This window comes from Macrobrachium nipponense, chromosome 28 (genome assembly GCF_015104395.2).
Source record: "Macrobrachium nipponense isolate FS-2020 chromosome 28, ASM1510439v2, whole genome shotgun sequence".
In the NCBI taxonomy this organism is placed as follows: domain Eukaryota; kingdom Metazoa; phylum Arthropoda; class Malacostraca; order Decapoda; family Palaemonidae; genus Macrobrachium; species Macrobrachium nipponense.
The window spans coordinates 31,307,201-31,332,553 of NC_087217.1; the positions used below are offsets into that span (position 1 = coordinate 31,307,201).

At 38.9% G+C, this 25,353-nt stretch overlaps 1 protein-coding gene across 7 annotated transcripts in view; it reads right to left on the reverse strand.

Annotated features, from left to right (window-relative positions):
- LOC135201642 (vacuolar protein sorting-associated protein 4A-like) overlaps positions 1–21,540 on the reverse strand; it is a 76,552-nt gene extending 55,012 nt beyond the window's left edge. For 2 of the 7 annotated variants that reach the window (XR_010311569.1, XM_064230735.1), the window contains exons 1-2: positions 21,306–21,538; positions 14,763–14,775 (exon numbers count right to left, since the gene is read on the reverse strand). Coding sequence is in view for 4 of the 7 variants with exons in the window: in XM_064230735.1 (XP_064086805.1) it covers positions 14,763–14,775; positions 21,306–21,369 (77 nt within the window). In the remaining 3 variants the exon portion in view is untranslated. Of the gene's footprint in view, positions 1–14,762; positions 14,776–21,305 lie in introns of all 7 variants that reach the window. The other 5 variants (XM_064230738.1, XM_064230733.1, XM_064230736.1 and 2 more) reach the window with 5 other exon arrangements.
- Between the last annotated feature and the right edge of the window lie 3,813 nt (positions 21,541–25,353).

The window sequence follows — 25,353 nt, forward strand, 5'->3', positions numbered from 1 at the left end:
CCATTGCATTCACAAGGTGCTCAAGGAAGTTCCCATAATCATGGAAACAATAGGCACAATCCCAATATCCCTGAAAAGGAACCTGGAAAAACTAGATGCTGAAGTAGCTCCAGGCCTTAAGCAGAAGTGTGCGCTTCTAGAAACAGCGCACATACTAAGAGAAGTGATGGACTCCTAAAGAGGCAGAATACCACCCAGAACCCCACACTATAAAAACCACCCAGTCGAATAGGATGACTGTGATAGACCAAATAATAACAATATAAGTGTATTTACAAAATTCTCATGAAAATAACTTCCTTCATCTTTTGTTTAAACTCATGAGAAGCTCAAAGCCAGAGCTGTCAAATATGTCAATTTAATGTGACAAGTGGGGAAGTGTTGCCATTAGCAGGTCAGTGGATTGTTGTACTTCTCTCTCTCTCTCTCTCTCTCTCTCTCTCTCTCTCTCTCTCTCTCTCTCTCTCTCTCTCTCTCTCTCTCTCTCTCTCTCTCTCTGTAATAATTCACAAATAATTTCACTCTCAAGTAAGAACAACTCTCTCTCTCTCTCTCTCTTTTCTAAATTGATGTAATTTTATCTTCACCGTCTAGAACTGTAAATGCTCTGTTCTCAAACAGACACATAACTAAGAGATGTATTGGTCCAAATAAATAACAATTTGTTCATGGAAAGGAATTTCAGAACAAAGACAAAGAGACGAATAAAGCAGAGATTTCTAAAAAATCTTCACACACTCCTATAATTTTACCAAATTTATTTCTTTTCTTAAGGGTAATGTACAGAGTTAACTTTTACATGAAATTACAGTAACTTTAATGTCATTTAAAAGTTAGTTTAGTACTTGGGGAGCATGATTACGGTCACATTTAAGAGTGCTAACTCAAGAAATAAGCATTTAATAGCCAAACTTACACGAAAATTTTACCTGAGCGAGGAGGTCTGGAAACTAAACTCGCATAAGATTGGGGTATTATTGTATGGTAATATTTGAAAATTAGTAAATCTTTTTTTCAGCATAAAAAATTATTTACATATACAGTCGTCACAAAAATATACTGTATAGTAACGAAAATAGTCGGCATCAGACATACTGTGGTAAGTAGTATGTAGTCCCATCTTTCTACAAACTACGTATATATTTTAGATATGCTCTAAATACTACGTACCATCCTAAAACACTGGTATTTTAAAACCATCTTAAAACACAACAAAATATCTATAAAATTTACAGTATGCACAGAATATCAATGTTGCTATGCGCATACTGTGTATAACTATGTATATATGCATGTATGCATGTGTACACTACTGATGTAAGAAAATGACCCATGATCTCTACCCAGGTGCATATCTCTTGGTTGAGCATGTTTTGTGTATGGTACTACGGACTAAGCATATTTTTTTGGAATTGAGCTCTTAACACCCTGCTTCTAAAGCTTTTGGCAAGGAGCCTAAGCGCCAGAGGAAGATCATGACCCTTAAGGAAAAGGTAGACATTGTTACAATATCAAAAGAGGGCAAAAGTCACGGAGAAGTAGCATCCCGCTACGGCGTGAAAGAAAGTGCCGTCTTCTTCATAGAGAAGGAATATAAAGAGGGTAGAAACCTAGCGATGGCCCTTGGTGGAGAAGAATTCTCCGCCCTTGTTCTCTATCCCCCAGAAGTTGGAAAATTTTGGAGAATTTCAAGACGTATAAAATTCTCAGGAGAGCCAAAGAGCTCCAGATGATGATAAGAGGCATGGGATCACTCTGGGAAAGCTCCCCACTCGTTTTCCCAATGGCATTAATTATCTCATGAAGCCCAACCATCACACTTTCATGAAAATGTACAAGTACTACCTAAACATGACACAGTCTCCTGAAACCCTTGACGAAAAGCCTCCTGAAGAAGGGGAATAGGGACGCTCAGAGATGAAACTCCTCTACTTTGCTGTGCGGTCATATCTTCATCATCATCCATTGGGCTGCACAGGTAATTCACCATCATGATCTATAGTTAACATGCATCACTCGTGAGTACCCACATGATTATTATTAAAAGTACTACCCATTGTATATTAGGTACAGGCAGTCACCAGTTATCGGCAGACTCGGTTGTCGGCGATCCGGTTTTATGGCACTCATCTAGCGCCATAAAATCGGTGATTTATGGTGCCATAACGGGACGAGTTCCGGTTATCAGCGCCATAAGGATGCACCAAAAGCACCATAAATCACAGTCTCAGTTAATGGCGGTTTTCGCTTATCAGCACACCCCCGGGATCGGAACCATTGTGATAACTGAGGACTGTCTGTACTATTTATTACTGTAGAATAATACTTAATGTTATTGCAGTAAATAATAAGAAAATAAAGAATACGGCTCTAAGAAAAAATGAAAAAATGGACGAATAACAAGTTTCCCACAAAAAATTTATATATAGGTTCCACATGAAAAATCCGAGAACTTAGTGAGTCTATGATTTGCAAGATCACGAATAGTGGGAGTCAACTATATATATATATATATATATATATATATATATATATATATATATATATATATATATATATATATATATATATATATATATATATATATATATATATATATATATATATATATATAATTTGCTCTACCTTGGAATTAATATATTTTTCCCATATGTTAACAGAGGGGGAATTTTTTAGTTGATAAGAAATTCTTCGGGTCATGGGCTCAAACCACGAAACCAAGAATTCAGAAAGTACAGTAACGCTCTTTACCAACAAGGCTATAACAAGAGGTATAAGTTAACCCTGCCTCTCACCTACAAATCCCTGTCGTGCTCAGGTATTTGTTGTTTTAGAGTCTGCATCAACCCACCTTGGCCTTGATAACTTTGTAGTGCTTTTGTAGCACTTAGCCATATTATGAATTTTATCATATCACCGTGATTCATATGCACTCATTAAGCTACAAATGTCCCTTAATATCTAATATCTATTAATTCTGGTTACAGAGTTCCCCCCGTATTCGCGGGGGATGGGTACCAGGCCCCCCATGAATACCTAGAACCCACAAATATGTAGTTAAAACTGCTTATTTTGTTTGTTAACACTCGAGAAAAACCTATTAAAATGTTTATACCTGGTTTTTTTAATAGTTTTATCACAAAAAGTGCATTTTATGACAAAACTGATAAAATACTGCAAATAGGCAAATTTTCTGCAAATAATTGGGGTATGTGTTACACAGAAATCTGTTAAATACGCAAGTCTGCGAATCTGCGAATCTGGAGTGCGTGAATATGGGGGGTTCACTGTAGAGTGAATTAGATATTAAAGGATATCTATATCTCAGTGAGTGCATATGATCATGGTTATATGATAAAATTCATATATGTGTGTGTATATATATATATATATATATATATATATATATATATATATATATATATATATATATGAATTTTATCATATAACCATGATCATATGCACTCACTGAGATATAGATATCCTTTAATATCTAATTCACTCTGCAGTGAACCCCCATATATATATATATATATATTATATATATATATATATATATATATATATATATATATATATATATATATGTGTGTGTGTGTATATATATATATGTAAATGGACAGTTACTTACAGCCCATAAGAAACAATGAGAACATATAATTAGGAAGAATGACAGGACTTATACTACAAATTAAACTCATCAGATGCAGCAATTCTTTTCAATACGAAAACAACAATATATAATAATAATAATAATAATAATAATAATAATAATAATAATAATAATAATAATAATAATAATAATGCATACATACGTACATACTTTCTTACCTGTACTAAACAGTAAAGGTAATACAAACTTGAGCATAATACTCCTAAAAGAATTAAACTTACATAATCATGAAACAAAAATTGTCTTAAAAATACATACAGAAGTAATTCTGTGCTTGCTGTTTCTAGAAGCACAGAATACAACATAAAAACAATATAGTACTTACAATAACTAAAAATGTAAGGGAAAGAAGAATGAGAAGACAAAACAAACAGTAAGAGAATGAAGGAAGGCACATAGAAACAGTCTACACTGTGTTAAGACAGCCAAGACTTGGGGATACATATAGTATAGGTATCAAATCTTTATGATTAACATAATGCTAAAAAAATGTCTATGGAACAGTCTTTGTTTGTTAGATACCCAGGCAGTAACTACAAGTGCTCTTTACAATTTATTTTTCCTAGCGTCCAGTAGAAGCTTTGGTGACAGTCATTCCTCGCGTTACACAAATGCTAACTTATGTTCCCATCTGGTGCAGCTTCTCACATCGGTTTTTTTTTATGCATTGGACAGGTTATCTTTATTATATTCCATTAGAAGTGACGGTGAATGCGTAGTCCACACGCACCACACATTCACCACTGCTTCTAATAGAATGTAATAACAAAAACCTGTCCAATGCACAAACAAATTGATGTGAGAAGCTGCACCAGATGGGAATATAGGTTAGCATTTAAGTAACGCTTGGATTGACTGTCACCAAAGCTACTCTGCCCTAAGGACTTTAAAGTTCACAGAACTTTTGAGATAAGCTTGGTTACCCTTTGGAGGTGCTGCTGATGAGTTGAGAATAACAATATTTACTGCCTTATGAGATATTTTCACTATAGCCCATTATCTGCTATTACAGAACATACATCAATTCATTCATATACATACATACTTGTTGTATTTAATCCAATATACTTTGTAAAGACCTTCTTTACCCATTAATCACGATTATGTACCTCATCTAGCAAATCAGCAAGAACCACACACACACACACACACACACACACACACACACACACACACATATATATTATATATTATATATATAATAATAATATATAGATATATATATATATATATATATATATCCTATAATATATATATTATACTATATAATTAATTTCCTGTCCTTTTCGCCAATATATGATTCATCAATGTATGTCCATTATGTCTTTCGCTATTGTTATTTGATTAACTGCTAAGAAACGAATTCTACTCTGTCTGTGTGTGGGTAGTGAGAGACAGGGTCGGGCACTCCATTTCCGTCCGCACACTGCTATGTATACCTCATGCCCAGGTAATAAATCAGTTAGTACTCAATTCTGTCTCTTTCTGACCTCACAACTGGTGACCCTCAGAGTGACGGTAAACAGCAGTTTTGGCTTCGCCATTAACAGGCTCACTAAGGCTGCGCTTATGTTCAGAAGCTCCTGAAAGCTCCTTCCTCGGAAAAACACCCACACCACTAATGGACTAATCACAGCATACCTCCTCAGGTGCATTCTGGCGTGTTTGAACAGTCTGGCCCGGCCATCTATGTTTCACGTCAACCGTATTAAGAAAATCATTAACTGAACCACACGGCATATAGTTTTAACTTCTGGCAAACCCCGCACACCAGTAATGTACTAAATACAGCACTTAATTCGCGTTTCAGTGAGTGGTGAGAGTCAAAATGTCAGACACTGAAGTAGAAAGTCGATCCGAGGACGTACAGATCCTCTGCATCCCCTTCTCGCCTTCTAAACCGCGATTACTCAGGCAACAAAACTGCCGCCGTTCTTGGGGCAAAATACTGCATCATGGTTCCTGCAGGCTGACGTGCATTTCCGTGTAGCCAGAGTCACGGACGAAGAAACCAAAGTAGACGTATCACCATGATGACGCTGCCATGGAGGTTTTCAACAAAATCCCCCTTTGGCTAGACTTACGGACAGAAAAATTCAAATACGAAGACCTCTGCAAAAAGCTCATCGAGATATACTCCATGGCTGTCCCAGAGAGAGAGCCCAACGCCCCCTGGACCTGAACCAGCCCCTGGGGGATGCGTCGCCAAAGGACACCTAGGACGAACTATGAGATCTACTGATGCTGCCGGACTTCGACAAAGATGGAAGAAGGGAGATCAGCCTATTGCAAGAAATATACCTGCAGCGCCTTCCACAGAAGGTGAGGGTGCAAATTATGGAGGTGGACACACTTCCAATGGACAAATTGGTGAGCATTGCACATAAAACTCCATGAGGCCATCAAGCCCTCCAAACACGCCGCAGCACCTGCAGCCTGCAGACTGACAGCAGAGAAGGTCGAAGAGGGGACACACATGATACACAGAGAAAAGATGCCGCTGCAGCAGCAGAGGACGTGGTAGAATCCAACCTGTTGTTATTTCCACTGAAGATTCGGAAAGAACGCCAGACACTGCAGAGCTCCCAGTGCGTTCACAAAAAACTTAGAGGGCGGCCACCCATAACAGCAGTGGCTGTGAACGACAGGGAATCCCCAACCAGTGGGATTTTTCATCCACGACGCGATCTTGGGGCTTTGGATGCAGTCTGTCTTTCTGTCATCAAGGGAGGACCGTGACCACCTACCCAACACCACGGCCACACTATTAGCCGCAAACGGAAGCCCCATCCGCTGCTATGGAAACCAGACCAGCAGAATATTCATCCTGGGTCATAATTTCGCTGAAATGGAGAGGATGAGTATTTGCAAAAAGGCATCAAGGCCATGGCGTCCTCCATCCACATGGTGAAGAAACCAGACGGTTCCTGGAGGCTCTGTGGGGACTACTGTTGGTTAACCTGGCAACAATGCCTGACCACTACCCCCTGCCAAACATACAGGGCCTGACAAGAGTCCTACGCAGGGCTAAAATATTCACTAAAATGGATCTATTTAAATCTTATTTTCAGGTGCCAGTGCATCACAACAATATCCCAAAGATGGCTATCATCACGTCGTTTGGAACATACACCTTCTACTACACCTTCAGCCTCAGGTACGCTAGGGCCACATTCCAACGCCTGATGGACAGCATCTTGGGGGACCTACCTTTCTGTGTCTGCTACATGGACGACATCCTGATCTCCAGATCCCCAGAAGAGCAACTAGACATGTACAGGCTGTGCTGAAATGTCTTCAAGAGAACGGATTGATTGTCAGATTTGACAAAGTGTTCCTTCAGTGTAGAGAACGTAGACTTCCTGGGACACAAGGTCTCCCCGACGGGCGTCTGCCCCATGGCCTCCAAGGTAGATGCAGTGAAAAACATTCCCTACACCAAAATGATCAAATACCTTACTACTGACGATTTGTGCCGGACATCACCCATATGTATCCCCTGGCCAAGGTGCTGAAGGGGAAGCCAAAAGCACTGACGTGGGAAATGCCGCAGCAAAGGGCGTTCGAGCAAACGAAGGCAGCTCTTGCCAAAGCCACCACTTTAGCATATCAAGACCCCACCACCCCCCTGAGACTTACCACCGATGCCACCAATGTCGCCTGCGGAGCTGTGCTGGAGCAGATAGTAGACGGGTCCTCCTGCCTGCTTGCGTTCTTTACCCATAAGTTAAAGCCGCTGGAGACCAGCTACAGTGCATTCAACAGGGAACTGCTGGCAATCTACCAACCTATGCAACACTTCCAGCACCTCCTAAATGGCAGCCCATTTACCATCCTGACAGACTTCAAGCCTTTGGTACATGCTTTCATGAAGGTGGGAGATGCATGGTCGGCAAGACGGCAGTGGCACTTGGCCATTATCTCCGATTTCGGGTGCACAATCAGCTACGTCCCCAGAAAGAAAAACTCGGTAGCTGACACCCTGTCAAGGATTGAAATAAATTCAGTCCGCCTCGGCATTGATTATGAGGACCTGGCGAAGGAAAGGGCCGCAGACCCTGAAACACCAGCTTACAGCACGGCACTCACCGCACTGAAGTGGGAAGACGTGCCAGTAGGAGAATCCGGATTGACACTGCGACAACAGCATAGGCCTCCCCTGGCCCCCTGATACCTGTATCACGAAGGAAGGTGTTCAACATCATCCACAGCCTCAACCATCCATCAGGAGGTACAACAACGCACCTGATGACCGAAGAGTTTGTGTAGAACGGGATAAAAAAAGGACATGCGAAAATGGGCAAAGAGCTGCATACCGTGCCAAACAAGCAAGATCACCTGGTACAAGGAATCAGGCATCGGAGACTTCCCTCAACCACAGAGAGGGTTCGGGCACATCCATGTGGACATCGTAGGACCTCTGCCACAATCGGGGGGTGCCAGATACCTCTTAACAGTCATAGACCACTCTATAAGAAGCAAACCCGATGGCAGAAGCATCGACAAGTGCCTGCGTGGAAACCCTACTATCAAGTTGGACAAGCTGTTTCAGTGTGCCGGATAACATAACTACAGACAGGGGCTTGGCATTCCTGTCAGAACTCTTGGTCTATCTGGCACACCTGATGGGGACATCACTCCACAGTATGACGACATACAACCCCGCAGCCAACAGAACGGTGGAAAGGGCTCACCGTTCATTAAAAGCAGCACTGATGGCACGGTGTGCCGACGAAAATTGGAAGGCACAGCTGCCCTGGGTCCTGCTAGGTCTCCAGATAGCACCAAAAGCGAATGGCGAGGAATCTCTTGCAGAAAAAGTCTACAGGGAAGTGCTGGTAGTGCTAGAGGGATTCTTCCCTATGGAACCAGACAAGAAAGATACACCCCTTCCAAGACTAAGGAAAATAGCGAGGGGGGTCGCGCCGCGCCCTGCTGGAAGACTTTAGCAGACAGGACACACAATTACAGCCCAGAAGGTGTGAGAACCTACACACACACGTCTTCTTCAGTGACGACAGCCACCACCCACCCCTGACCAAACTATACAGAGGACCATACTGTGTTATCACAAGAACGTCCAAGGCTTACCTCGTCAATGTCCACGGGTGGGAATACTGGGTATCCGTCGACAGATTGAAGCCAGCCTTCCTGATGGATAACAAAACCCAGGAGACCGGCAGACGTCAAAGAATTCCTCCACAAAACAAGACCTCGAATGAAGAAATTGACATCCCAAAATGAGGTCGAGGTTGTCCCAGGGGCCAGATGAAGGACACCTCCCGACTGACAAGCCCGCTGGATGACTCAACAGTCGAAACTACCCCACAACCACAGACACCAAGAAGTCAGGGACAGGTCCTGATACCAACAAGATATCGTGATTAACATTGTACAAATCTTCCAATTATTCATTGTTAATTATTAACAATTACCTTGGGGGGAGTACTTGTAAAGACCTTCTTTACCCATTTTTCATGATCTTGTATCTCGCCTAGGAAAGCATCAAGAACCACGTTTATATTTGTTTGTAGAATTTCCTGGTCTTTTCGCCAATAAATAATTCATCAATGTATGTCCATTAAATCTTTCACTATTGTTACTTGATTAACTGCCAAGAAACACAAATTCTCCTTTGTCCGTGTGCGGGTAGCGAGGGACAGGGTCGGCACTCCGTTTCCGTCCCCACACTGCTACATATACCGCATGCCCAGATAATAAATGGCCTACGGGCTGCTCTATGAACAAGAGCCCGTGCTGGCATAAGGCCAGCATAATCTCCAACAACATAATAAATCAGTTAGTACTCAGTTCTGTCTCTTTCCGACCTCACAACTTCGCAAACACGCACATAATACAATAAGCGAATACCACGGGAAATGATAGTCAGGAATCCAAGCGCTTTCGTCTTTATTCAGACATCGTCAAGGAGCTACTGAGTAGCTCCTTGACGATGTCTGAATAAAGACGAAAGCGCTTGGATTCCTGACTATCATTTCCTGTGGTATTCGCTTATTTATGAAGTCAAGTGCATCTACTGTGATTTTTTAAACATAATACAATATGTATGTGTTTATATTGAATAGTTAAATATACACAATATGTAAATTTTGAAATACAGTGTACAAACACAGTACAAATTACATGTTGCAATGTGTATCTAATCCAATGTACACTACAAACACGCTCAAGTTGCTACACGAGTACATAACTTAGACTCATGAAATCTGTCAAGGCTTGTAGTGCAATAAAAGAATAAACAATAAAGTAAAAATGAAGAGAAAATGACATGAGGAACTTGCCAATGTTTAGAATTGAAAATAACACTTCACAGCAGAATAAAATTCATTCTGGAAAGCGACCACTCCACATACAGCATATGTAGAGCAAAATACTGCATAATACTACATAGTGAATGTAAAGTCATCAAATTCGAATTACCATTGTTTAATCAGACATCCAAATAAAATTTCAGGACTCTCTTGGGAGAAAAAATTGCAGCCTGAAATTTTTTTTAATTAAATAAGTCAGAAAGGGAACATATAAAAGGTTTGAAGATCAAAAGCAACACTACTAATTTTTTAAAAAATTTAAATAAGTCAGAAAGGGAACATATGGAAGGTATAAAGACCAAAAGCAACACTACTGAGTCCTAGGAGACATTCTAAAGAAACTTTTGCACTCCCTGCCGATACAGTGAGCTGTATAAAGAATACTATAGATAGTACCTATTCCTAGACACTAAATACTTTTTGATGGTCACTAAGATCAGTGACCTCACCGAGATGGAATCTAACACTCGGAGTAAGGTATGGGTCATGACCACCATATAGAAGACCATATAGAAGCTGTTGTGAGAGAGAGAGAGAGAGAGAGAGAGAGAGAGAGAGAGAGAGAGAGAGAGAGAGAGAGAGCGTGCGCCTCAACGACTAACTCTAGTCCAGTTTAAGGGGCACCTAAAATTATCAAATGTGTCAATCAATATATCTGGTCTATTCTTGAACTGGTTGGTAGTAGTAGTACTATTATTCATAACCTCAACTGAGGCTTTGTTCCAAGATGAGATTAATTTGTAAGAGAAGTTTGCACAGAGGCTGTAGTACAAACAAATTAGTTCCAGTGTCCATTCACTGGACCTAGTTCGGTTACTACTTAAGTAAGCTGACCCCTGCAATGTTATTTACTTATATCTGTCAATATTTTGAATGACCACTGAACAGATGGTGTTCTGCAGCACTAAACTATTAATATTTACTTCCAGTCATTTCTCTTGATGGCAACCCTTGATCTTTTTATCCAGTTGTTTACATTTAACAGAAATGTTTTTATTATGACCTATGGCCATAACCTAACATTTTTCCGAGTTGAAAGGAACATCAGGTTACTGACTATTCATTTATTATTTCCAAGTCTTCTTGTAAGTACGTGTCTGCAGTGATACCTATCCGAGGTCACTTTCTTATTTTGCTAACCATTCACAAGAAGCCCATGCCATTTATCTACATAATAAAGAGCCAACGACTCAGCAATGAACCTTGAGGCAGACTCTTGCCCCTATGCGCGGGCGCCCATGTCTGTTTGTTCAAGACATCTCCAGGTGGTCTGATTATCTGAGATTATGAAGTCTACTCTGTTCCTGCGTACATGAACACGTGCAACAGAACTTTCGAGAGTTTGTGACGAACTTCCAAGTAACTGATAGGAACTCCAAGTAACTGATAGGGAGCTGGCAAAGATGACAAGCTTTTTTCTTTTTTTCATTTTTTATTAACTTCCAGTACACAATGACGAGAAGACAATCCTATTCAGTACCCACCTAAATCTTGGCTACAATACATGAGACAAATGAAATTTCTTCTGCTTGCCAAAAAGCTTAATAACTTGAATCTCGTGGCAACCTCATTCATGTCTGCTGACAGATTCTATTTTCTTCCCAAGAACTAAATTCAGACGAAAAAATCCTCATCCAATATATTGCAGCATCTAATCCTCCTCAGCAATTTGTGCAACATGGATGCTATGTAAATGTCACAAAGAGGAGAAGCAGCATCCTCGAGTGGAATATAATATAATATATATATATATATATATATATATATATATATATATATATATATATATATATATATATATATATATATAAAGGTTTTTTGCCACGAAGGAAAAAAATGAAAAAGCGAGATAGCCAAGTACTTTCGGTCCTGTTTGGACCCTTTACTGAGGCAAACTGATTTTACAAAGAACAACATAGTCAAAAGAAGGCTTAATATACAAACTGACACTACCAGATTAGCCATAAGGGCGATTTTAACTCTACAGAAAGGAGGAGCCGCCAGAGGCTAGCCACACCTTGAAGGTACTGTTTTCTGGAAGAATCATTTGTTTACTGCGGGTATCCTTCAAGATGTGGCTAGCCTCTGGCGGCCCCTCCTTTCTGTAGAGTGAAAATCGCCCTTATGGCTAATCTGGTAGTGTCAGTTTGTATATTAAGCCTTCTTTTGACTATGTTGTTCTTTGTAAAATCAGTTGGCCTCAGTAAAGGGTCCGAACAGGACCGAAAGTACTTGGCTATCTCGCTTTTTCATTTTTTTCCTTCGTGGCAAAAAACCTTTATTTATACATAGCATCACGTTTTATATACTTCGTGATCAAGTTATTCATATATATATATATATATATATATATATATATATACAGAGAGAGAGAGAGAGAGCAGAGACGAGAGAGAGAGAGAGAGAGAGATGTTATTCAAATGGTTTACTATAACCCAAAGACGAAACGTCGATCTTGACTCCTTCCACTCTGGTGTGTAACCAACCACAACAGAAGCAGACATCAAATCAAAGAAACGAAGAGTCTGAATGAAAGCAAGACAATGCAGAACTAACGGACAGGTAAGAACTAGTTTCCATGTGTAATGAAGTTTTACAAAGGGATATTATTATATCAGAAGCTGATATGAAACAGTGAATGAACGCAGACTCACCTCTTCCTTTGAAAACGTTCCAAGTCTTCACTTCATTTGCTCTATACTGGCCTGTTTTCCCTATCAGAGCTCTTCTTGGGCTCGCAGCATCTTTCTTAAGCACTGGGTAAGTTATGCGTTCACTATCTTGGGCTGTGCCATAGCCACTGTGCCACAGTCTTGCACAGTTGTGGACCTTTCTTTTGCTTAAGGGTATCTTCCTTGGCACATCTATTTTTGGGCTTTCAGTAATCACTTCAATTACTCCTGTTTCCTATTTAATATATATATATATATATACACGTATGTATGAGTGTGTGTCTTATCACATCATCGTGATTCATTTATACGCATTAAGCTACAAATGCCCTTCAACATCTAATTCGCTATACTTCGGAATTAATAAATTTTTGTATATGTTAACCAAAGGGAAATTTTTTAGTTGATAAAAAAATCGTCGGCTCATGGGCGCGAACCACGGAACCAAGAATTTAGGACGTACAATGAGGCTCTTTTACCCACAAGGCTATCGCGAGAGGATTAAGTTAACGACGCCTCTCACCTACAAAGCTTGTCGCGCTCAGGTATTCGTTGTTTCAGAGTCGGTATCAACCCACCTCGACCTTGATGACTTTGTGGTGCTTTTGTCGCATTTAGCCACATTATGAGTCTTATCACATCACCGTGATTCATAAAAAGCATCAAGGTACAAATGTCCTTTAATGTCTAAGTTCAAAGACCTGCAATGCAATCAATAGTGGTCCAGTAGCGGAAGATCAAATGAATCATGCTTCTTCAATGTTTCATTTTTGTTCTACATTATTCCAAGAAATCCCCTTTCTCCCTCTTCATTCGGCTACTACAGGCCAATCAACAAACATGAAAGAAAAATATAGCTGCAAAACATCAGTAGCAGAGGTCAACGCATTGATACACGTGTAATTACAGTAGTTACATTGAGAAAACATTGAAATGCTTGTGCAGATAACCATGATTTTCCTCAGTAAATACTGACAAATGGTACTTTTCACTTAAAGGATCGTAATTTCACAAAATAATAAATAAACAATTAAATACATTAACTGACACATGAGCCAGGGATTTACTCAACGGGTACGTGTTCGTTCATTTGGGAGCGAATGGGGGACACTGTTTCCAAGCTTGTTTGGACTGGGCACTGAACTTGAAACTGTGGATTCTATCCGTGGTAAAGTAATGTTTAACTTACATAAATAAAGAGCACACAAACAGTGGTACTCCGATTTTACAAGATTTTTGAAACCACTCAACACAAAACTGCCAACACTTCCTTGAGGCACAGAGTAAACACCACCTGGTATGAATGTCTCAGGTTTGTATCTGTGTCTTGTTTCACTGGGTCTCAATTTCAAGAAAAGGCCCAGCTTCCAGGATAACTTTACACTAAGTTCAATCACTGAAAGTGTCCTTTTCTTCAAAAACCTTGGAAAGAGGATACATACCACCATCTTACCCGAGTTCTCTGAGAAAGCGGCTGACTAGACAAGGTTTCCAGCCAATGGATCTCCAAGATTTACATGTTGTACATACTACACACATATTATATACACTTATACCATGGAAATTAACTATTTTCACTCTTCGGTTTAGTCTTACTCTCATTTTTCTCTCTCATTCACACAAAAACTAACTTATAAACCCCTTTCGAAAACTATAAAAAAAATATACGTATGTGCATCAAAGCAGCCTCCAACACCTAAATCTTTGTAGCTATTGTACTGTTCCCATGGATGTAAGTCAAAAGACACGAATAAGTTTGTGGTAACGGCATACATTTGTAAATTTTTTAAAAAATGCGTCTTTAGCTTGTCTGTAAGTATTCATACACAAAAACTAGTGAAAATTAAACAAACACGTAACATAAACGCATCTATGTGAGTGTAAAAGGAAGATAATGAATAACAAACACACAAGAGGTACGAAAAAGTCAACAAAAGTAGATGACACAAACAAATCACAAGAAAATTTCAATATTTGACAAGTTAACTGAGTTTCATACAATAAAAGTCAGAAGGGAGCAATACAAGGGGAAGAAGAGAGAGTGAAAGAGACATAGTTTGATTTCATCATTAAGAACCACCTTACCATGACAGGGCTTCTGCACAGGACCACGATATGAAAAAAAATAAAGAAAAAAAGACACAGGTCAATCATCCTACTTAGTTACCTTAAAGAGGAACAATAATTGAGCATACCATGAGCCTGCACTTTAAACAAAATACTTATTAGCCTAAAATTTATACTAAACAATCAGGCAAATACACTGATTCAGCAAAGTTATGCTTAAATGGTATCTTGAGCTGCTTAATACAACTTGACAGATAATAGTATTAAGTGATATCATTAATAGACTAGATCTGCACCTACACTTGATGTCAGCTAAGGCTTACAAAATCATTATGTACTGTAACCCCACGGTGTAAATATCACTGATAGCTGGCCTTCAGTTATCAGATATCTTGACCAGTGACTAGCAAATACTTCAAATGTACGCTAACAAGATAACACAGCCGGATAAAGCTGGTTAAATCTGGGTAAAACCAGTTAGTAACATATTCTGAGTCACATCGGTTGGTAATTCTGCCTGTACATAGGGTTTGGGTATCAACACAGTTGGTAACATCGTGCACCCAACCGGTTGGCAATGCTGCTCAGTCGCTTGGAATTTTAGGGAACATGGCCAAAAGAATGATTAAAGTGAAACACCAAATCAGTATAGACACTTATCTTGCTCCAAAAATGCACAAAGAATGATTCTCTCATTCTTTCCATAAAAAACAACTTTCTATTACTCTATTAAGATCTTCAAATAACGGAAGACATCCCATTATCCTCGGCATACTTTAGGGTTAGAGTTGGCTTGGCCACACGATATAAGCGCAAAGCCACTGAGAGGAGCAGACAGACCTAAAGGAAAGAGAACGGTCGGGGGACTTTCTGTCTGAAATCAATTAATTAAACTACTCTAATAGAATTAAGTAAATTAATTTCCTTAATGTGATCTTTACGAACTCGAGCTTTTCCCCTAACTGCACAAGTGAAACCGACCGACCTAGAGAGAGAGAGAGAGAGAGAGAGAGAGAGAGAGAGAGAGAGAGAGAGAGAGAGGAAGGAAAGTACGGAAACAGCTGATTAGCTTGATCTTAGATCATCAACTAATAGCTTAAAGTTAGTTGGTCACTATCTCTATGATCGAAAACACTTTTGTATCATCAAAGGCACACCAATGCGAAGCCGTTCTCCATGAAATGATAAGAACTGGCATCACAACTATAGTTATCATGATAATAAGATAAAGATGTACGTACACCACTGTCTTAAACATCATCTCGGCAGATTCAGAAATTTTAAGTTCTGTTCAAATTGTCTTGCAGAGTTTACTTGAATCGTCGTCCTTTCTTGACAATCTCGTTTCACAACAGATCCTTCAGCATTTCCTACTTCTAATTTGTAACATGATTTTGGACCTGACATCACTGCTGACGCTTATTTTTCAGAGGGTCGATCGACTGCCCTCTTTCTGCATTGCGGGCTGCAGCTATTTTCATCCCTCTTTTCCTGATACTACCTGCACACTGGTTAATCCTCAAATGATGCGACATCTCCACTTCGTGTTCGGTCTTTTCATTTCCGTTAGCTTTTCTACCTAAAGCTCTCATTTCTGTCATTGGGGGATCTAGAAATCTTTCATTGGCGGGGGAAGAGGGGGGCCACTTAGGATTATTATTCATATATATATATATATATATATATATATATATTATATATATATAACTGTAACATGTGCAGTGGGGCTCAAATCTCATGCGACATGATTCTTTTTGTAGTGCTATTTTTTCTTTTTTTTCATTTGTAATGTCATTCATGTCGAGAAGTTTGTGAATTCCCTGCTAGCCTTATTTTCCTTATGGTTAAATAGATATGATCCCTTTTATGCATTAGTATAATTCTTAATTTGTGTGATTTGAATTGATTTTTTTTTTTTATCTTTACGTTGCTCAGTTCAAGTGTGGTGTGATAAGGTTAGCGGTGCCAGCAATGAAAGCACACTTAACATGCTTCTCGGACTGGTCAACATAACCATGTCTGCAGCATTATGACAGTAGACCTAATAAGCTCAACAATTTCAATGTAGGAATATGAATTAAAACAAGTTTTATTTTAATGTTGAAGCTTTCGGCTGCGTTTAAGCTGCCTGTATGTTGGAAAATGTTTTATAGGCCTACAAAATAATCTAAGCCATCTGAGATGTAATGTTACTCATGAATTTATTTGTAGAGATCACCTGTTCTGTGAGGAATATAAATTACGACCAGTTTTCTTTGAATGTTGAAGTTTCAGGCTGTGCTTAAGCTGCCTGTATGTTGCAAAATTATTTATAAGCCTAGAAAAATAATCTAAGCTTTCTGAGATGTAATCTTTACTAATGTTTTTATTTGTAGAGATTACCTGTTCTTTGAAGAATAAAAGATGATGATGATGATTTGGTTATATGGAGAAGATGGCTATAATCGAAATATCATGAGTATTAATATCAAGGCATATGGAACACTGGTTTTTCAACTGGTTTACAATATAATTTCTTAAAAGTCCTGCTCGCTTTTGATGTATAATTTATTCTTTCATAAGGTAACTTGAAGTGCAAGAATGTGTAGATAACCTCATTTGCATTCTGGCCAGAAATTGTTAATATAGAGATGTGAATGTTAAGCGTAAAGTAAAGAAATCTAACACCTAAGCCTAAGAATAATATCTTGGCTTTGACAAATAAGCGAATATTTGCTAGTATGCTATCAGTTTTGAAATGTTAAGAAAGATAACAAATAATTATGTATGAAAATCCAAATATTCCTTAAACACATAAAGTAAATGTTTTCAAGATAATTTAATGGTCGCTACTCATTGTAGACCTACTTATATACCAGGTGGTTGTTGTTGCACCGACACTGATACGTCACACATGCTCCCCTCACACGTTGATATCGGTGGGCGCATTCTACTTTTGTATATACATATTTACATTTTCTCAGCGTTTAGGGTAAAAACAATCAAATAGGACTATTTCAAATTTTATGTTTGCTTTGGAAGCATTATTAATGTTACTTTTTTTTATTTTTTTATTTAACATTTGAACTGAGGTTTGATAGCGACATTGTTTTGGTCAAATGCTTCAGCAATGAGTGAACGAAAGTTTTGAAAATGTTTCGTAAGGGTTTTTCTGAAATTTGTGTTCACGTGACATTTTCATACAATTTTCAAATATGTGACAGATTTCACTCTTATGAAACATATTATGGCCTTAGCGTATGCGATACTCGCGTTTTCGCATTGAAATAGAGGATAAATATGGAGCATGCTAGGTTGCCAGTTAGTGAATTTTGAACGAAATCCTATGGAGTCATGTCGCATGAGATTTGAGCATCACTGTACACACACACATATTTGTATGCATGCATGTATGTATGTATGCACATACATATATATTTCTTTTGTTGTTTTACAATTTTTGTTGTTAAAATACTCATTAATTAAGCAAATTTCACTACTGGTGATGTTTCATTGAAAGGCAACTATTTTCTATTATTCATATTCATGGCGGGGGGGGGGGGGGGGGGGGGGGGGCGGTGAGAGTGTGGATATTAATCCTGCGGGGCAAGTGATCAGGTTGCCATCCGTTAAATCCGACACTATACTCTGTTTTTTCCCGTCTGTCCACCCGCCTGTGGTGTTTGCGTATGGTAACACTGCGTCCCGGGCTTTAGATAGTTACGCTGTGTGTAAGTTTTAGGTAAATAAAAGGATATCTGGACGTACATTTGCAACTGAAAAGTGATTTAATAATTTACGGTATGCGAATTACACCGTTAATATTCTAAGTAGGGTTATTATTATTGTTGAATGTAAGCTGAATGTAACTATCTAAAGCCCGGGATGCAGTGTTACCATACGCAAACACCGTAAGCTGGTGGCAAAAAAAACCGAGTATAGTTTGTCAAAATCCTCCATGTGCGCTGCCAAGAAGGGTTGATCTCATTTTAGTATTATTCAAAAAACTTACTGCTTTAACGATTGAACGAAAGAGTCAGTTTGACACGCCTCCGCACTTCTTTGCTAACTATCTTCTAGTGCACATGGTTTCCTACCGTTACTAAGTTTACTATAGCATCACTTCTTACTCTCTTTTGTTTCGGCCACACATGCTTAGACCGTGAAATAATTTTCACTCGTTTTCATTCCACTGGTGAGGCGCCATTATTTTTACTCATCACTGATTAATCCGCCCATTTCCTATTCATTCCCTTTTTCTGGTCCTGCTGCACTATCAGTCGGGTGACACAGATTCAAGCCCACTGCAAGTACGATGTAGGGCAAGGCCGAGGCTTCACGAAGCCCTTTCCCTTTCAACGCCGTGAGGCTGCGTGCTCATTATCTCGGCCAAAGTTAAGAGCCACTGACAAGTTAAAGGGTGAGTAAAGTAAAAAAAATTCTAAATGGAATACAATGATAGTAGAATCAACAAGAGAAAATGAAACAAAGTTAAACAATGCAGGCTGAGGGCAAAAGAGTCAGGGACTACCGAAGGAGCAAGAGGACGGTGGCGTCAGTCAGCAATGACAGCTGATTTGCTTTCGATGCAAATGAGGGGGAAAACCTCTGCTCATTAAAAAAGGACCCAGAAAAGATAACAAAAGAACGGGGAGTGGAGCATAATTCTCAATTCCAACAGCCAAAGGTAATGAAAAAAAAGAAGAAAAAAAAGACGGTTAATTGTTGGAAAATGACAGACTTTCGTAACTGGACTAGCATCTCAAGATGAGTGCGTTTAGCAGATGTTAGGATCGTAAAGTAAGTACCACATCAGGATTTCAAAGGCTAACACATCTTGCCGAAACTCCTAGAATATTCGAATATTCTTCCACATAAAATCTATATATATATATATATATATATATATATATATATATATATATATATATATAATATAAGGGCTCCTGATGACCTATCTCCCAACCCTAAGGAACTGCTCATAATCTGACGAAGGCATTTAGTTTCAATAAATCCAGAAGGGCATTTAATCATGTTCAAATTATGTTCAAACAAATTTACGATCGTATATTGAAGTTTAAATCAATCTAAGTGTGAATAAGGTATACTGGAGACGAAAACTGAGGATACCGGAAGGAAGTGAAGCCAATGTCGCAGACAAGGCGATAATGGGAGAAACGCAAAAGAAGGCAGGGGATTCTGAATGTATGATGATGGAAAAAAAAAAAATGCAAGGTAAGGAAAAAACTTAAAGGAGACGAGTCAAGTGATGAATGTGTATACTGAGATACACAGAGGATGGATTTCACGATTTATTGGCTGATTCATGGTCTAAAACTAGCGTGGCAATGGTTTTCACAAAGCAATCGAGAAACACAGGCGAGGACAATTCGCACTTATAACGATTCCTGGAGATGGGCACGATACCGAAAATGATCGAATCACAATGACGGAGATTCAGTGATATGATGGATGCATACTGAGCAAGGAGGAAGGGCAAAATTTTAGTCCAAAGCCAAGAAGAAAGCCAACACCGGAAACTGACACGGTAAAGAGAAGCCACTTCCAACCTATGAGGATTCTTACAAGTGCTTTATACAGACGGGCACTGCAGACAAGGATATGGGTACCATGCATGCAAAAGTAAGCAGTCCTAAGTTTCTGAAAACACAGGCCAGCAAGACAAATACTCGATTTCCAGTGGGGAGGTTGTAAGACAGAATGTCTAGGTATTAAAACCAAAACTATGAAAACAAGAAAAGGATAAAATCTGAAGGAGAAAATAAACGAAATGTTATACATCGCTGAGAGAGAGAGAGAGAGAGAGAGAGAGGAGAGAGAGAGAGAGAGAGAGAGAGAGACTACATTGGGATTAGCAACCGAGCAGTTTAACCATGATAACAAATGGAGTATCAAAACACAGTGTCTCGCATTACTATCGTTATCAAAAACTTTCTTTCCAGCAACTAAAGCTTACACATTTAGCTCCTTCAACGTTATTATACGTTGCGCTCAAGTCGTGGGGACTAGCCTTACTTCAGCATTTATCAAATTATAACCTAAATTCCCCTACTTGACGATGAAGATATTCAAGACAACCAAACTAGGTTTTAGCCTAAAATATGATATGGCTAGACTATCAAATCAAAAACATAAAAAACTAACTAGTTAATACACTAAACTAGATTGCACAATGGTATATGATATACAAGAAGTGACAATTGAATAAATGACTAGCTAGAATGGAACCTACAAAAAAGGTTTTTAGGCTACTAGGCTATGTGGTTTAAGTGACAACAAATGTAACATTTTCAAAAGCACGCTAGTGTGTCAACATCGTTTCAGGTTATGTCACCATTGCAATCAATATTATTCTGACTAGACAAGCCGCTGATATTTGCGAATGAACGTTTCTCGAATGGCCTGTTGTTAATCTGATTTCAATAAATGGGGAGAGTGAAGGCCTATGCAGCTACGCCCTCAATGCACTGGTGCAGGGAAGGGCCTGAATCAATGCTTTCACACGATCAAGTAACTGGAAGCTAAGTCAGAGCAGAGGAGCAAACAAAATGTCCATTTTACCTTGGTAGAGCTGCATGTCACTTCGATGTGCCTTCTCTGAAAAGTTAGCTTCGGGACACTTCATTGTCAACTGCGGTAGTTTCTGTCAGAAAGCCTAAGGTGGCGCACTCTTATACAACCAAAGCGATGCGTACTCTGTCACCTTTCACGCTCCCGGGTCTCGGAGTGTCTGGGAGGCTGAGACTCGCTGTCACTGGGAGCGAGCGGGCCCGGCTGTTTGACGCAGCAAAGCTGCTGCCGCTACACGTGCCTGAAAGAGGTGCCAGTGTGTGATTTTATATATTTATATATACATTACCAAATAGGTACTCGTTGCTCATGATTGCTTTTGTTTGCGAAATTTTGCAAATATTTCCTAGGAAGTGAGAACGGTCTTGAAGATCTGAATAGCCTACTCAAAACAAAAATGTGATGAAAATGACACAGCATATTATAACTCATAATCGTTTGATGATAACTTCAATCTCTTCGCTAGCTTAGTTTGACAGCAGATGTAACTTTAATAGATATGCTAACGAGATACAATCCATAGATATAGAGGGACAATCTATACAGTGATGAATTCACTGAAATATAACAACATCTAAAAGTAACTTATATAGACAACTAGTAAGTAGTAGAGCACGACATATTACATAAAAACGTTTTTCCCCTTGTACCCACAACAATAGTCACTTTTCGTCTCTAATTTAGAGTATACAGATTTTCTGCATTGTGGCACCGTGGCTATTATATATGATATATATATATATATATATATATATATATATATATATATATATGTAAGTGTTTACATAATAAAAATATGGAATGTTAGTCAATATATATAAAAGACTAAAACTAAAGAGGTCAACCAGATTGCTTGCAGGAATGTGATCAGACTAGAGACGCTAAAGATGACGTATATAGAATAAAAGTAGGCTAAGATAACATGCCGTCACCTGTAGTCATTCAATTGTTTATAAACATTAGTCCAAGCTCCCTGCTTGAGACAACTACCGCGACCTATAATTCAAACGGCCTACGTGATCTGTAGCGTGTCTCATTTTGATTGTGTGTTCGTATGAAACTATGTCATCTGATTGTATGTTCATATGTTCGAACTACTATCTGCTTCCTTCATAACTTGTAACAGAGATGGTAGACAAGCAGAACAGAGTTAGCTATCGTCATTAGAAGACCTGATCTCTTTACCTAAGCTTTATCATGTAGAGAGAATAGAAGTAGCCATCATCATTGGCAGAAGCGATCAAGCTATCGTTATTAGAAGACTTGTACAATCATACCTGATCTTCACCATGTAAACTAAGAAGAATATATATATTTTTATACTTGTGTTTTTCTACAAGAACCTCCTCACCGAATCATCATGAGTTTAACACATCGTCGTCATAAACAAGAAGATAATCCTGACTTCGTAAGTGATCTACAAACCCCAAGTCACTCCCATGAATATGGAAGTGCAATACCAACCGACTTAGCGTAAGATTATCGCAAGTCTAACATTACCTCATAGGGCGCCTTATTATACAAGGCAAACAAGCCCTAAAATATATATAGTTATATTATATATATATCTTATAGATATATAATCATATATATACATATATAATATATCGATATCTCTCTATTTTTTTTTTATTTCCTAAAAATATATAAAAAAAAATATATTTTACCTTAAATTAAAATTATTATGTAGATTATATATTCTATTATATCTATTTTATATAAATTGCTGCGTTATCGATCTCTTTCGTGTCTACCCAGGCAGTTCAAGTAATTATTTTGATTTGTTGTAAAAAGGCAGCCATATTCCTCCAAATATCAGCTGATTTGGGCGGGAAACCAAAGCTAGCCTGCCAGATGTAGGAATTTCCTAAGTTGGGGGAAAATAGACTCTTGTCAGCTTCAGGGACGTATCTCAAAGGGAAGGATGTAGGCAGACTGGTACTTCTTAGGCCTATATCTTAAGCTCTTTTTCCTGTGAACCCTCTGCTGGCTGTATGTTCTGTTTCCAGGATTGCCCTGCTCGTGGGGGGTTAAGCTGACTCCCAACACCCATGAAAAACACCTGGATTCGACCTCAGACAGCTCCAGTTCGTGACCTCGGACGGATGTCCGACCACCCGCCTTCCATTTAGGCCTATCCATGGCGTACTGGCGCGCCAGAGACCCAGACCTGAGACAAAGCCGGGCGCCACATTTTCTATAAAGGTCCACACTGAACATGGCATCCAGGTACGTCTTGTGAAACAGCATATTGCCAGTCCCTTACATCCTAGTGCCTAATTACTCCCCATTTTCCCAATTCAAACTTCTGCTCCATTGAATATCCCTTTGTTTCTCACTGCCTCATGGCCGCATGTTTCCCTTGTGTGATCGTCCCAGACCAATGAAGTCTTCAGTGCATACCTCAGTGAAACATTAGAGTTCCTTTGCCCCAGTGTTAGAGAACTGAATAATCGTAATTTGTGCAAGAAATCCTTTTTTCTTTTATTTGGTCTAATCTGGGACCCTTTTCCAGATTCCCTGAGTCACGTGTCAAGTCTCTTAGCTCGCAAGTGTTGCATTACCGCAAGATTTCGAAACCAGCTTTATCCCGTGAATTCCATTTTGCGCCAGCTATCATTCACTTGAGAGATATTATTAGTCCATGTGGGGACCCGTTGCATTTACTTAACCCTTGGCTGTTAAGCAGCCTCTTGTAAATAAATAGCTGTAAAGTGATTAGCTGAGTTTTCCTCTAGAGTAAATGTTCACTTTAAATCCTTTCTTACGGTAAGTTCAAGCAATTCACTTTGTTCTCCCTCAACTTTTCCTGTTTACGTATCAGAGTCCTTTCAAGGCCGGGCTCATACGTAACAATGACGACAGCTTGCCAGCATCGAATCTGGGCTTGCTTAAAAAAAAGCTTGTAAATTACATTATCCCTTGTAAAACGTAAGATGTAAATGTTTTTACAAAAGCGCATATCATAGCACACTTGCAGCGGAAGACACTGACTCACGGTAAGGTAAACCATTCATATAATATGATTATTTTATTACCAATGTTAGCTTAAGGTACGTTTAAGTATTTTTATTACGAAGTGTTTTAAATAAGTGTTAAGTGAGAAATATTATTATATTGTAACAGCCAGAGCGCCAAGTGAATTCTATTTTGTAAATTGCATTGTTTTCGTTCTGACGAGACACTAACACGTGTGTAGATAGATGCCAGAAAGTACCAGATCAACCTAGGAAGTGCTTTGCCAGGGTTTATTGTTGTGTGAGAAAGCCTAGCTAGTTAGGAGTGTTCTACTAATAGTTACGGCAAAAGAAGTGTACAATTCTTTTGTCTGTGATAGGTTAGGGGAATTCATTTTAACGTAGGTTTCATTCCAAGTGTTGGTAACCGCTCAAGCTGGCCAGCTTTGGTAAGCTTCGCGCGTGTGCTTTCCCAGCCAATGTTCAGTCTCAAAGCGGCAGCCATGTTTTTTATCCCTTTAAGCATTATCTCAACGATTTAAGCAAAGTAACGTAAGTCTCGAAGTTTTAACGTAAATAATATTAATCTCAGTACTAGTATCTATCATTCTGCCAGAGAAATTAACGTAATTCGCCTTGAATAAGAAATTAGAATTTTGTGTTGTAAATCGCCTCTGCATTTACAGAGAATCAGCTGTTTGAACGACACGCTGCCCAACCCGCTCACACGTTTCACCTAGCATCGCTCACTCGCTCGCTGAGCGAAAGTTTCATTCCACTTCGGACTTAACGTAACCTCTTTTTACAAATGTTTGCTAACATTTTCGTCTTAAAATCCTTACCGTCATTACACTTGTCACAGGGACCTAGTATCCTTACGTAAAGTTAACGTAAACCTTAAAAGTAGAGTAAAATTACAAGAATTGTTAACGTAAAATGCGTTTTTGTAAAATTCATATTGAAACGCAAATCATTTCATAAGCGCAAGCCGCTACCTGTAACGAAAAATCGTTCATCGCTAGTACGTTATCGTTTTCATAAACCTTATTCAAAGCAATTCTTTCATTAAACGTTAACGTAAG